General features: G+C 44.4%; 1 protein-coding gene across 3 annotated transcripts in view; it reads right to left on the bottom strand.

The window, feature by feature from the left end:
* si:ch211-176g6.2 (ras-associating and dilute domain-containing protein) overlaps nt 1–15,096 on the bottom strand; it is a 37,105-nt gene that overhangs the window by 21,709 nt on the left and 300 nt on the right. Inside the window, exons 1-7 of one of the 3 annotated variants that reach the window (XM_049014935.1) lie at nt 13,104–15,004; nt 10,119–10,442; nt 9,107–9,342; nt 5,948–6,291; nt 870–1,556; nt 657–694; nt 270–433 (exon numbers count right to left, since the gene is read on the bottom strand). In XM_049014935.1, coding sequence (XP_048870892.1) covers nt 270–433; nt 657–694; nt 870–1,556; nt 5,948–6,291; nt 9,107–9,342; nt 10,119–10,442; nt 13,104–13,222 — 1,912 coding nt within the window. In that variant the 5' untranslated portion in view covers nt 13,223–15,004. Of the gene's footprint in view, nt 1–269; nt 434–656; nt 695–869; nt 1,557–5,947; nt 6,292–9,106; nt 9,343–10,118; nt 10,443–13,103; nt 15,005–15,096 lie in introns of those variants that run through there. The other 2 variants (XM_049014934.1, XM_049014937.1) reach the window with 2 other exon arrangements.

The following is a 15,096-nucleotide window of genomic DNA, read 5'->3' as shown; positions in this document are numbered from 1 at the left end:
TGAATTAAATGACTATTTATACCCACAACATCGCCATTGTATATCTGACAGTATAGAATAATGTATTACTGAACTTAAGTATGACTTGTTCTTCTCTAGGGACACAGAAGTCTCTCTCACAATGGTAGCGCTGCTACAGACGCACAGCGTAAATGCAAATGCTGCCTTTACTTTCGCCGTCTCTCTCTCTCTCTCTCTCTCTCTCTCTCTCTCTCGGAGTGTTATCATCAGAAGGTAAGCGGAATACCTGTCCTCGTGCCTTAGCGTACCTTCAGGATTCCACGGCAGCAGGTTGGGTACCTCCTGCTGGATGAAGTGAAGCAGCTCGATGGCGTTAGCCATCCACAGGACCAGCGGCTGCAGGCCTGGGATCAGTTCATCCATCGTGGGCAGGCGCACTTCTCCTGACTCTGCCTGCCCACCATTAGCGCCCCTGGGGTTTCGAAAGACAGAGCTGTTCGGTATTGAAGTACATTATTGACAAAGATAGCACCCCCCCCCCCAATTATCATGATATTCACGTTATTTGAACAAAAAGCCCAATAAAGTGATCAAATACAGTTTGATGATAGGGGAGGGTGATATACAACTATATCAACATATAGTTTGGATTATAGAAAACAATTGCTAACAATTGCTAAAAAGCATTGACTCACATTTCTGGCTGTACTGCTGCAAGCTCTTTGGTCTTTTCCTGCAACAAGCAAACAAAAAGCACCCAATTAAAAGTTTAGTAATTAAAAACAGATCCACTGAAAAACAAGGACGCAAAAAATGAGGACAGATTTCCTCAAGATACTGCAGACGCATTTACTCGAGAGAGCCTGAGGACGCCTCGAGTAAAACGCCAAACGGTGCCGGAAGCTTACCCACATGGCGATTTGCACTTGGCTTGCGATCCGGAGGAGAAGGCGGCGGAGGTCTGCTGTCTGGCACCGAGTGGCCGAGTGCTGAATGCACAGGCAGAGCAGGAATGCCGGCGTCAGCTTGGGCTCGGCGCTCTGGGGATCCACCATAGCGATAATCTCCTGAAGGATACGGTCTTCCAGTTCCAGCGGATACAGCAAGACGAGATCTCGGCCATCTGTGTCTTTAAGGCTGGGAGGGGTATTCTCCGACCCCGGTTGCCTCTTTTGGGTCTCGGCGAGAGAGGAGCCACATGTGTGACAGAGGACCGACCCCGTCTGGGCACAGCGGGGCTTGCTTAGCCAGAGGCGTGTTTGGCATTCTGGAGAGGCTGTGGGGTCCTTGAACATGAAGGTATAGTGACTTCCCAGCTGGATCAGGTCGCCAGATTGGAGCTCAACCTCATCTTTTAGAAGGATGCCGTTGCGTTTGATGAGGGCACCATGGAGAGGACGCAGCACTGTGATGGCCTTCCTCCTGTCCTCCAGGCTGGAGACCTCCACACGCCTTACGCAGCAGTGCTGGGGCAGGATGTCTGGTCCCGCAAGGTGAACATCCACGTTTGCTCTTTCCACTTCCTCGCCTGTCGAGTAGTCACTGCATCGGCCAAAGATGGTACCCGACCCAGTCATCAGGTAGATGAGAAAATCCTGGAAGGAACACAGCGATTTCAATGTTTCTGCTGGAGGACACTGGGAAATCTATTCAACTAATCAATCATCTGGTCCAACACCTTAGTGACTCACTCAGAAAACCTCCTCGTCAACGGCACTTATAGGCTATATTACATTATCATTTAGCAGACGCTCTTATAAAGCTCTAATATAATGAGCTTACTCATTTACCAAGGAAAAGACAGACAGACATGGCAAGCAAACAGAGCAGGCATTTAGCTGTGGGGGGGGGGGGGGGGGGGCGACGACAGATCTCACCCCTCACTCTTTTATCCCCCATTCACAAGAAAAATGACATCCGTTAATATCGCTATTTTATCGTTACTGTGTCGTGTCGGAATGGGAGCAAAACAGTAAAGTATACTCATTAATGTACCCCACGGCAACCAAGTAACATTAGTGGTAACTGTCACTGAAAAATAAATAGCCTATATTAATTCATATAATTACTAAATGTTTGGTTACCATACCTACAATAATGGTCTGATGTCTGCATTTTTCCCACAGTACTGCCCCCACCCCTGTCACATTGCCCCCATGCCAAACCTCTTCATCCACAGGAAACACAGCATTTTATTATTAAATATGACAGTGTTCATGAAAGCTTCCTAGACCTGCAGAAAGCGTCCAAGAAAGCTCCTATGAGAAGTGTCGTGATTTAAGAAATTCATGAATTAATTAAAGAGAGCTATATATATAATTACTAAAGTGTTTTAATCCACAAAATCAGTATGACACAAATCAAATAAAGCAATTAAAATCCGATACTTAAACTCAAAATATAGCTACGCTGTAAAGAGTTTTACAGGAATATGACATTAATCATAGCTTGCCTAAATTATGGATTTCAGTACTGAGCGCCAAGGACCCAACCAGTAATGCAGATTATGTCCAAACTCCTCCATAATGCCAGTGATTTTTTACTAGTCCAAGCCAAAGGCATTACTATTCTCTTTAATTGTGTCCATTGTTTTTGTTAAGATTACACTAAATATAAAGTAAAGAGTTTAACTCTATTAAAACATCCCTTAAAAATAATATATTTCTTCCTCTTCAGTTCTCCTCTTCTCCACACTCCATTTGGAAAGCGGTTGGACTGTCCAGAGAGCACAAAACCATAAACTGTTGAAGTCACGTGGATCTGTAACTTTATCAACAAACACTATGTGACCCCAGTTGACACGAGATCGATATATATCATCTTTGGGTGAATTTAGTCAAACAGCAGCAGGCCAAATCGGTCAGCTGCAAAGGGAGAATGAATTTCATAGAATATACGGAGAGTTGACAAAATAACAAAAGCATATAAAAAAGAAATTCAACTTAGAGTAGCTAAATCACAATTGCAAATGCAGCTAAAAAGGTCAGTCACTTCACAATGAATCCCAGTATGTGTCCGTTATAAAAGAGGTCAGATAATTCAATTTTCAAACTAACATGAGGCAACTACCAGAAAAAAAAGTCCTTACCTGAATTCCAGGGGCATCAATCACAAAAACTCTCAAAAAATTATAACTGAATATCTAAAACTTGGACAAACTGCATCAGCAAAGAACAACAACTGCTGCAAGTTATGCCTCACTGACAGGAACTGATGGGACACTTAACAGGATCGTTAAGCACCACACGAATGCAGCAGCAAATGAATCAGCACGTTTGTGACACAATGTCTCAACAAAAACTACTTCGTAAACTTCACAGGGGTGCAATTTACAGCAGAGCTGCCATTCAGAAAGCTTTTGTATGCAGGGCTAATGCACAAAGACTCCTGAAGCCCTGCATTATAAGGAAACAATATGGTTTGATGCGTCATCAACCTTTTCCCTACATCCAGTCTATATCTGGAGAGAGTCAAAGGATGCCTTCAAAGCAAAATGCCTATTTGTCAACTCTTAAATATGGCGGGGAATCCCTGATGGTAATGCCAGTCTTCTTGTGGAAATCACTTGGTCCAATTATTGCTCTGCATGGTCATATAATGGCCAAGAAGGAAGAGGCTACTTTTCAGCTGCATGTTACTGGTGCAAAGACTGTCCCCTCTTCATGTTCCCATACTTCAAGGTGATAATACTTTCACACACACCGCTAAACATATTCAAGAGTGGTTTCAGAAATACTAGTGAATTTAAATCCTTTAAAATTAGTTCCCGAAACACAGCAGCATTTAACATTTATGGGAAGTCCTGGAGTGCATGTGCAAAGTTAATTTCCCCTGCTTCATCCCTCAAAGAACTGGAGGCCATTTTTCATGAAGAATCATCCACTGTCCTACTACAGCAAGTTCAGAATAGCATTCCAAGAAAGACTGTAGCTATTAGGCAAAAAATGACCCAACTCTGATATTAATACCTATGTCTTTCTGTCATTTTGTCCACCACCCCTGCATAATTGAGGTCTGAAGAATATATTTAATCAAAGTTTACGTTCAGCAATGCATTATAAAGAAAATTATTCACTTCTGACATCAGAAGACACAAGAATACCTATTTTCCAATACAGTTCTGTCATTTTTGGTACATTAAATAAAATCATCTACTGCATGCTGCTCTATAAACACACAAACCAGAAGCTATTTTACCCTAACTAATATTTAGACTGGTTTTTAAAATTACCTTCCAGATTTTTATCCTAAAACATTTGGATTCCCTGCTGGAAATTACCTAATGCTACACAGCTAACCATTTTTAAAACCACTTTATATTCACCATCCCTGTTGGGGATCCTCATTTGGCTTCATTCTCGCTGATTCACTGATCACTGACTCAGCTGCATTCTGACCAAGTTACAGTATCCTGCTCTGCTCATTCCCAGTTAGCCCACAGCTCCAGACTATGGGGCCAGCACCTGCTGCTGGGAGGGTCCAGCCCACAGCCTGAGGCCCAAACAATGAGACGGACGGAAGATTAATATTGCTCTGCGCTTCTGTCAGTCATCAAACCAGAAAAGACAGTCATTATGTTTTATTAAAGTAAGCCCCAACTATTTTGTCATTAGTCATCCGACCCATCACTGAAGCCTCTGTTAGACCCTCTGAATTGGAAAACTCAGCAGAGAGTGGAAGTTTGAGGGACAGAACTAAAAAAAAGGAAAGAGATCTGGAAGGTGGATTAAGAAACAAAATCACGGTGAGTTTTATATTACACAGGATATAACAGGTTTAGGGGTGGCATGGTGGTGCAGTGGTTAGCACTGTTGTCTCACACCTCTGAGACCCGGGTTCAAGTCTCCACCTGGGTCACATATGTGTGGAGTTTGCATGTTCTCCCCATGTCGTCGTGGGGTTTCCTCCAGGTACTCCGGTTTCCCCCCATATTCCAAAAACATGCTGAAGCTAATTGGAGTTACTGCATTGCCCATAGGAGTGCATGTGTGAGTGAATGGTGTGTGAGTGTGCCCTGCGATGGGCTGGCCCCCCATCCTGGGTTGTTCCCTGCCTCGTGCCTGGGATAGGTTCCGGACCCCCCGCGACCCTCAAAAATGGATGGATGGATGGATAACAGGTTTACAGAAAACCAAGTCAGGACCAAATTCCCAGTGTTCAGAATTATATACTTACAGTACATCAGACCTAATGCTTCTCTTGTTTTTTCCTAGCATTGAAATCCATAGCTTATTAAAGCAAGCAACAAGCTACATGGCTGCATGTGACAAGCCGCTGATATGACAGTGGGTGTCTCACACCTGCCAGCTCTGCTTCAGCTGGAGTCAGTCGGAGACCCTCTAATCTGTCAGGAAGGCCCAACGGGTTTTTCTTTTCCCGTAATCACAGCGCTTGGCTTTCGTCCGGCCAAGCGTTCCCCTTCAAGCCTCCCTCTCTCTCTCTTAATCCCATCCCAAAATATAAAACACCAAGCCTTTTGAAGTTAAAATGCATTATTTATATTTAGTACAGCTCGCGTTTTGTTTTCACTTAGGGCCGCCGAGGATGAATAATCACTTCATCCGCAAGCTCCCATTCACAAGCAGAACATAAATGAGTAGACATTGCAGTGGATGGTTACTTATGAAAAGGTTTGCTGTAAATCTCAATGCTGACAGTCAAATGGTGATTATAGCTGTAGGTCTTGGTCTTGAGCACCATGCTGAAACCTTCTACTGTTGGTAGTCTCTGATCGGAAGGTATTGGGATTTACTTCACTGCACTACGTACGTCCGATCCTCTTCACTCTCTCTGCCGTTGATAAACCTTCACAATGCTTCTAAATCTTTACCATGCAAAAAGATCTGCGTGCACTTCGAAAGGCCGCGTTCCCCTCTGCCGAGGAAATGAGCCTCAGAGAATGTGAGCTCCGGGTTACCTGCTGCGTCAGGATCAGGAGTGGGGGGGTGTGGAAGACGCAGGGGAGCAGCTGGGGGTCTCAGCCTACCTGGCTGTAGCTGTAGCCCTCCAGGAGCAGGAAGTAGGGGAAGTCGAACGGGGGGTGGATGGAGTACTGCGTGCCGTTGTCGTCGCTGCTTTCCGTGTCCTCCTTCTCTGCGCCCAGACAGCAGGTCTCCTTGTCGGCCTCGGACTGCACGTGCCCCCTGGCCAGGGTCCCGCACTCCCACACGGCCTCCTCGCCTTCAGCGGGCAGGTTCATCTCACTCAGGCTCCTCCACAAGCCTGGGCCGCCATCGCCATCGCCGCCGCCGCTGCCGCGTCCTCTACTGCCAAAGGCAGAAGCGACGCGGGATCGGATCTTCTGCAACTTACGCGCCTGGGCATTTATGCCTGCGGAGGCAGAGTGGAGGAAACAATGAGAGGGAAGTCAGTGACGTGCTGCGTGAAGAGCAAGGAATGACAAGAGTCTTTAAACTTGGCATCCATACGTCTCAGGTAAAGATCCAAGTAGGCTACCAACAGAGAGGAAAGCCAAAAAAATGTAGATTTGAACAGAGGAACAAATGCCAAGGCTCTTTACATTCAGACCTGTATACTTTACATGTAATAATCCGAGTGCTAACAGAGAGAGGAAAGTCAAAGAACGTGGTTCATAGAGTAAAAAAAACAATGCTAAGGATGCTCGAATTCATATTTCTATACTTTTTAGGTAAAGATCCAAGTACTGTCATCCATTCAAGCTATTTCTGTTCACTAAGAGAATGTGAGGAGGAAGAATGGAGGAAAAATACCCAGCTAAGCTGTTTGACTGCACTCTTTCAGTATGTTTCGTAAACAAAACTTGTTTAGGATATGAAGCACGCAATTGCTTTGTCTGTCGTCATTCTGAGAAAAATCCATCAACCTCCTGTTTTTAAGAAACATCACAACACACCTCGGCTAAAGATCACGGTCAGCTCTGGAAATGGGAAGTTATTTTTTCCAAGCTGTTCTGCCGAAAACATTATACAGCGCGAGTTCAGTGGGGCAGGTCCCTGGTGTGGGGGAGATAAACCGAGGTATGCCAAAGTCAGCTTTAAAGAGATCTAACGGAAAGGAAAACGCGGCATTAATTAACACGCGCAGAGCCCCAGAACAGGTAACCAGAGTGAGTTCAGCCTGGGGAGATCACAGAGAAACACAATCGCAGCGCCGGGGGTCCCACGCTCCGGGCACTAACACAAACAGAATTCACGCTGTCACTCTTTCCGTTTGTATTTTCTTTCGCCTGCTCCCCAGCGTTTCTCACGCCGCTTCATGGTCGTGGCGGCCCGCCAGGCCTGGAACTCACACTGCCGTGGATGCCACATCATGGGCTCGGCTGTTTAACGAGTAGCTATTATGATACCGTTAAAACAGCAGGGCACAGACGTCACAATACCAAAGCTGATCTGCGCTTCACGTAGCTTCCTGCGGACGGTAATACAGCTGAACAAATACACCACTGCCTGAATTCACTGGTAAAGTGCCACTTCCCACGCACTGGATCGGCACCTTATTTTGAAATGACTAGATAAAGCCGCTGGTCTCAGAAGGATGCCAGTGCGTTAGATCATCCACCATAAGCGATTAACAGGGCTCTGTGGGGGGCTGGCTGCTCTTCTTACAAACGCTGCTCTTTGACATTATCAGCAAGCAATGCAGATGAGAGACGTCAGTGCTGTGTTTGCCCAACGTGACAGAGCTGAACGTATAATAGTTATTCTAACCACAAGCCATAAATGGAAACGCATAAATGCATTTTAGTGATCTTGTTTTCCATTACCCAGCCCACTGACTGCTTTATTCACAAGACTGGTTGAAGAATGATTGAGGGCAGAAACGTCTTAAATTAAGCTGTTTCATGGAATAATCAACTTTTTCTGAAACTATAACGCAAGAATAAACAATGTCTTACAATATATAAAAAATCTTTACATTAAAATGGTGTACATACTTAGCTTTAAATATGATGCTTTAAATGCAAGCCAGTAAAAAAAAACACAATTCCATACAAAAAAAATACATTTAGAATAAACAATAAAATGGCAAAATGACAAACCGCCTCCGATTGTCTGGACTAGCCAGGCTCTGGTCTCTAACTCTGAATCTCCGTTAAGCCTTTGACAGATAAAAGCGCCAGGGAGAGAGACACCTGCCTCACAGCATTACCCAGTAAGGGGACATAATGTCTTAGCTTCATTCTGAGTTCTGCCCCCAGCTCCCATTGCAATGCCCTGCAGCCTCATTCTGAGTTCTGCCCCCAGCTCCCATTGCAATGCCCTGCAGCCTCATTCTGAGTTCTGCCCCCAGCTCCCATTGCAATGCCCTGCAGCCTCATTCTGAGTTCTGCCCCCAGCTCCCATTGCAATGCCCTGCAGCCTCATTCTGAGTTCTGCCCCCAGTTCCCATTGCAATGCCCTGCAGCCTCATTCTGAGTTCTGCCCCCAGTTCCCATTGCAATGCCCTGCAGCCTCATTCTGAATTCTGCCCCCAATTCCTATTGCAATGCCCTGCAGCCTCATTCTGAATTATGCCCCCAATTCCCATTGCAATGCCCTGCAACCTCATTCTGCCCCCAATTCCCACTGCAATAGCCTGCAGCCTCATTCTGCCCCCATGTCCCATTGCAATGCCCTGCAGCCTCATTCTGCCCCCAATTCCCACAGCATTGCCCTGCAGCCTCATTCTGCCCCCAATTCCCATTGCAATGCCCTGCAGCCTCATTCTGCCCCCAATTCCCATTGCAATGCCCTGCAGCCTCATTCTGCCCCCAATTCCCATTGCAATGCCCTGGAGCCTCATTCCGAATTCCAAACAGAACTTGTCTGGTGTACTTTTACAAATGAGTATCTTCTCTGATTCATCATCATCTTGCCCTGAAATATTTTTTCCATATTAATAACTTCTTGTTGTTTTTAGTTCTCTGTAAAGCATAATGTTTACTCTCAAATCTTTGAAAGCATGCATGGAAATACTCTGCACTTAACAAGCTGAGGTCAGCATGGCCGCATAGTGTAAACAAGATCCATCCATCCATCTATACTTGCTTGTCCTATACAGGGTTGCAGGGATTCTGTGCTCATCCCAGAAACTATGGGTGCAAGTCAGGAATAATCCAGGACAGGGCGCCAAACCATTGCTGTATGTAACAAGATATTCAGCTAAATATAATACAGAGCCATGCCTGCTGTGACGGTGTCCACCTCCTTCGCGTCGCGCTCCTCCACGGCGGCCCGTCTCTGGATCTCGAATCGGCGGGAATAGCCCTCCTTAGGTTTCCACAGTGACTGCAGCATAAGTGGCTTCTCGTTGTCGCCCACCACCCGCGAGCACTCCGTCTTCCACTGCCGATCTGTGCCCACGTGCCCGATGACGTCGCACAGCACATAGTCCCCAGCGGCGGCCTTGTCCAGACAGTACCTGGGCAGAGTGGGAGGAGGGTATTGATGAGCATGTTGTATGGTGCTGTGGGTTAAGACTTCGTGCCTGTAATTGGAAGGTTGTGGGTTCAGATCCCATGGCTAGCTAGAGTTGTAACATCACTGAGCCCAGAAACAATGCCCTTAAGACCAATCACTCCATACATTATCTAACCCTGCCCTCGCAAACACATACTGCTTTTGATGAACACGTCAGCTAAATAAATGGATCTATGTATGCTCTTAATCCTAGAAGTCAGTACAAAGCTTGGGAAGCTGCTGCTAGGCGATGGGAGGCTCTCCCCTTTCTTCCCCCATTATGACAGAAAGCTAAAGTTTGGAGAGAGGATATGTTAAACCAATACAAACAGCATATGCTAAATGTTTTTCCAGTTAAGGGATAAAGAAGGCTTTCATATCCGTGTCAAATGTTTCCTTTGCTCTAAAAGTGATGTACAAAAGCAGCACTAAACTCTGGAAAGAGCAGCTACATTCACAAAGATTTCATGACTTGAAAACTACTTTCTGCTGTTTTTCCTAGATGAGGTGAAGTTTCACATAATCCCTTTCTATACATCTGTAACATTTCAGTGCAATTTTACTTAACCGAACAATGCCCTCTAGACTATCAAGCACCTTCTGGTCCAACTGAGAACAACTCCACAACGACAAAGCCAATGGTGTGTTTACCGAAGTCTGATCTCCGAGGAGCAATCCGTTTACGAAATTAATACGACGTGTAGTAAGATTGAGGCCCTTGCCTTTAAAGACCCTTACCGCTCAACTGCCTCTTTGACCAGCTCCTTCGCACTGGAGCGTGTGGTGGCCAGCACACTCTTGTAATGGGCCCCTTTGCAGATGTCATTGCCGAAGACTTTGAGGATGCCTGGGGTGGATATCTGATTGGACAGCTCAGAAGGGTCATCAGTCACCAGCATGGTTCCCTCCACACCAGAGTAGCCCTGAGTGCTCTCCCACATGGAGGTGCTCCTGGTAAACACCGTGGAGAGCCGGTTGTTGTGCCGCCGGATCTTGCTCTTGGCCGGCTGTCTCACACTGGCGCTCTCCGCCGATCTCGTGGTGGTGCCAGATGTGCTGGAGCTGTGGGGAGATCGGGAGGGCCGTGGGCGTCGTGGAAACAGGGCGGCTGGGTAAATGATCTTGCGCACTGAGGGCCTTCAGAAAGGCACTTAACGCCAGTTGCTCACGGGACAGTGGCTGACGCTGCCCTCTGCTCCTGAATTATATCTCACTTTGAAAGCATCTGCACATAAATAAATGTAATACAATAAATGCAAATGCAGATTAGCTAGCATTTCTAATTACTACTAATCTGATTAGCACCATTTAGGTCATCATCTCTCAAAGAGAAGTAAGTTCAAATTTATGGTTAAATAGAGAGGGAGATCAAATACATAAGTAGATGTAGATGACAAAACTCAACAATATTGCATATTATTAAACAGTCCTCCCAAGCATAGGGGTACATATAACACTATTGAATAAAGTAATTGAGTAGTATAGCACTTGAGAAGCTCTTTAGTCCACATTTAGAGGTGGACAAACCCAGCTAAAGTCTTTGTTTTCCTTGTAAAAGACTCCAGACTCAAACCTAAACACAGACTGTTTGTTTCTGTTACGCTCCTTCCATTCTTACATTTGCCACCTTCTAGCTTTGCGTGTTTCAGTCAAACACCAGAGAGAGTTAGTAAGACACGCACATGTTCTTGGTACCTGGTACGCTTGCACTATTCACAACAAAGAGCAGACTGTGCCCCAATAATCTCTTCAGCTCAAAAGTACAGGAGCGGTTTTTCCGATTGCTTTTTTATTTCCTTTTTGTTTTTTTAAGATGAAGTTAAAAGCTGGGGCAAAAAAAAAAGTTTATGCCATTTTTAAAATTAAACTAATAATAACAAATATAAATAAAATCTTTAAATAAACTATTAAAAATAAAATAAAAAGCCTTCCTCCATACAGAGCCCAAATGTTTCATGCATGTCTGGCCTTAAATCCTGCGTTTAAAAAATACCCAGCAATATACATGGGCGCAACAGAGTGGATCAGTGGTTCACAATATGACCTCACACCTCAAGGGCTTGGAGTTTGTATCCCGCCCCTGGGTCTGCATGAGTGTTTGTCTCCTAATTGCATGGATTTACACTGGGTGCTTTACAGCAGTGTTCGCCAATCTGGTTCTCGGGGACCCCCAGACAGGCCATAATTTTGCTCCCTCCCAGCCGGGAGCAAAAATGTGCACTTTCTGGGAGGGGGCAAAGATACGGCCCGGCAGGAGGTCCTCAAGGACCAGGTCGGGAAACACTGCCCTACAGTACTGTTCTTCTTCATGTAGACCAAAGATGTGCAGCATCGGGATCTGATGTCTCGGAAGTGCTTTGTGTGTGCCCTGCGATAAATGGACAAGCCACAGGGTGAGTCAAGTGCAGTCTGAGCAGGACTCCATGCCCAGAGTAACCCTGTAATGAACAAGCTGCTCTGGAAAATGAATGAGTTGGGCATTATTCTAACCAATCTAAATTAATTTGTGACTCATTTCAGACACATTTACTGTATTTAGCTAAAATATACCTAAACAACATTATACATTGGCCATGTATACAGCTGGGTACAGCCAATGAGAAATGCAGGTTAGGTACTGTGCTCAAAAGCACTAAAACCAGTCCCCTTCTGAGAACTCGACAAGTAACTTGACATTAAATGCATGTAAACTACAGTCCTCAGATGCTGCCTCCAGATGTTTTTACACTCAGGCATAGTTGCGACAAAAACATAAGTGAAAATAACTCTCTAATAACTGAAAAGTCTGCCATTTTCAGCCAAATATTAGTTGTCAACCAAAAGTCCTGACCCAAACAAGTCCTGACCCAAACAAGTCCTGACCCAAACAAGTCCTGACCCAAACAAGTCCAGACCCAAACAAGTCCAGACCCAAACAAGTCCAGACCCAAAAAGATTCTCAGACTAAAAAGATAAATATCGTGAGAGATACATCAGAAGACATCCTGCAAAAACAATGTATTGGCCCTTTCTGAGAATTTCCAACTTCTTGAGTAGAAGATCCAAATTACTTCAAAAACCGTGGAAACCTTCCTATAATTTTCCAACAATTTTATAATTATCTAAGTAATCCTATTAATGGCTACTGTTATTATACCTACATACCGACAAGGTTTTACATTTCGTTCTACAAATCATGGATATTTGGATATAGATGTTTTAAATGCCTAAGAGTATATCCATTTCCTGAGTATGAAATAACTGCCACTAAGCACGGCTCTATAATAAACCGACGCAACCGCATATATGCTTCCCACTAAACGCATTTTTGTAATGTACACTGGTAGGTTTTTCTTGTATTTTTAAACGTCTTACTTCTACCGCGGATATTTTCACATTAAGGCATCGTTTTATTTTGAATATTGTTTAACAGACAGAACTGCTAAAATCCATTGCAGATTTACTTATAGCGGGAGCAAAACTTAAGACTTCAGGTATTGCCACGTCACTGCAGATATTATTATTATTATACCGCAGAATTAACTGTAAATAACTGTAAAACTATGAAAATGCTCTACCAACACCAGAAAACCGCGTGAATACGCCCTGAAACACCAAGTATAAGTGAACTTTACGATGTGTCAGATTTTCACAAGCTGTACCATAAAACTGTAGCATTATTATTTTTTAGATATAAAAAAAAGAAAAACAGCAGGTGTCCCACTCGCTGCTTACTCTACTTACCTATTGCTCGGCTTCCTCCCCAGCTTCGCCAGTCGTCTTTTTGGTGAGCTAATAAGTATGCCCACCGGGAAGGTCAGAGCTTCTTTGGATATGAAACTGTTTCTTTCCTCGGAAATCATTTTTTAAAAGTTAAAAATGGTTTTCCTTAACAGAGTACACACAACTGCATGCAACAGCCCTTTCCAGCAGCACTAATGCATGGCTGCGCGCCGCTTGCCAGCGCTTCTAGTTTGGAAACGTGTTTTCATAGATGGGTAACCATCGGTCCATTCAGGGAATCACTGCACTCTTTGTGCTTGGATTGGCGCCGTGGCTCGATACCCGAAAGCCGCCTAGTAGCGGTCTCCAGCATTAACGAGCCAGCAGAGAAAGTATGGAATTCTTTTTTCCACAGCCGCTTTTTAGACTCGTCAGTCATACCCCATTGCACGACAACAGAAGCAACGGTCCAATACCGCAAACTGCATCAAAGGCACACACAGCGTCATCCTCTAAAATGAACAGCTGGAAAAAATGCATGAAAAAAAGAAATGCAATTTTGTGGATCCTCGGATCTTCTGAGTTTCAAAAAGTGCTGAGACGTTAAAAGCAGCTCCGCGATTGACCACGGCGAGCCATCCAGCTTTCCTTCACGCGTGCCACCCTGCCCGATCCCACCCTACTCGTGGTGAAGAATAGATTAGCAAAGTGCCCGAATTCCTGCACGCAAGTTTCTACGAATATCACTATAATCAAAACTCGAAGTTTTGCATTGTCCCATAGACGACAGCTCGTAAACAGCCCCGTCCCGCCGGTACGGTCACTCTCCAGCGAAGTCTGCACGATTCTGCCCCAGCGCCGTTCGAAAAGTCGCGTAAGCGCCTGCCCTTACGTCATAGCCAAAGGCTGCTTTCGGACGCTTCCCATTCGATGTGCCTGGGGAGGCGCACAGCTGACTTTCTTTTTCCTTCATTTGACTGGTCCTTGAGTACTTTCAGATGAATGAAACATATACAAATACCAAAAAAACCCCACTTCATATAAAAACATACGAATCCAGTACAGTCTCCTTAGTGACTTCTTTATTAATGCATTTAAATTTAAATAATTCCACCATAAATGCTTATGGGTTGTTTCAGCTCGATTAGAAACAGGAGATCTTTGAACGTTGTCACATTGCTGACCAAAAACACTAAATCACAAGAACACTCCGGGGGTGCTCCCTGCGGCTTATTGAGGATCCTGGACACTCCCCCGCCCCAACGCAAATTCAAACTAAGTGAAAAATTTCAACCAGGTAATTAAATAGGTTCCCATTATTCATCCATCCATTCCAATCGCTAACCCATGTCAAAGTTGTGTGTGTGTGTGTGTGTGTGTGGGGGGGTTAGAATAAGCTAGAAGTGAATGGATATTCTCCACAAGGATATGAATACAATGCCCTTAATGCATGTGTGTGTGTGTGTGTGTGTGTGTGTGTGTGTGTGTGTGTGTGTGTGTGTGTGTGTGTGTGTGTGTGTGTGTGCGTGCGTAAGAGCATGTGTGTGATTTTGTTCTTAGTAAACTTTGAGGCAATGCTAAGACAGATATAAAATTAAAATGTAGTATATTATTCAGATTGAGGAAGTTGGATCTTTCCCATGCAGGTATTACAGTTTCCTCTTGAGTCAGGAGATGTGTGGATATGACATTCATTATAACGGAGGCTACCAGAAAACTGATGCCAATGAAATTATGACCTTGTATAACAATTATAAATGTATAAGTATCTGACGATATAAATGTTATGTTGGGTGGCAAAGTGGAATGAAAATAATGAACAGATATAACAGTCTGATATAACAGAGACTTACTGTCTTCCATAGATTTTACAGAACTGTTTTCTAGGTTTTATCTTAAAGAGACTGCTTGTTAACCAATTAACTGTGATTTTTTTTTACAATAACATCATCAACAAAACACAATGGAAATAGGATTGTAAAATATAATATCACTTACAACTAAAGCAGGTCTT

Source organism: Brienomyrus brachyistius, chromosome 5, assembly GCF_023856365.1.
Source record: "Brienomyrus brachyistius isolate T26 chromosome 5, BBRACH_0.4, whole genome shotgun sequence".
Lineage (NCBI taxonomy): Eukaryota > Metazoa > Chordata > Actinopteri > Osteoglossiformes > Mormyridae > Brienomyrus > Brienomyrus brachyistius.
This window is presented reverse-complemented; position numbering and strand designations above follow the sequence as displayed.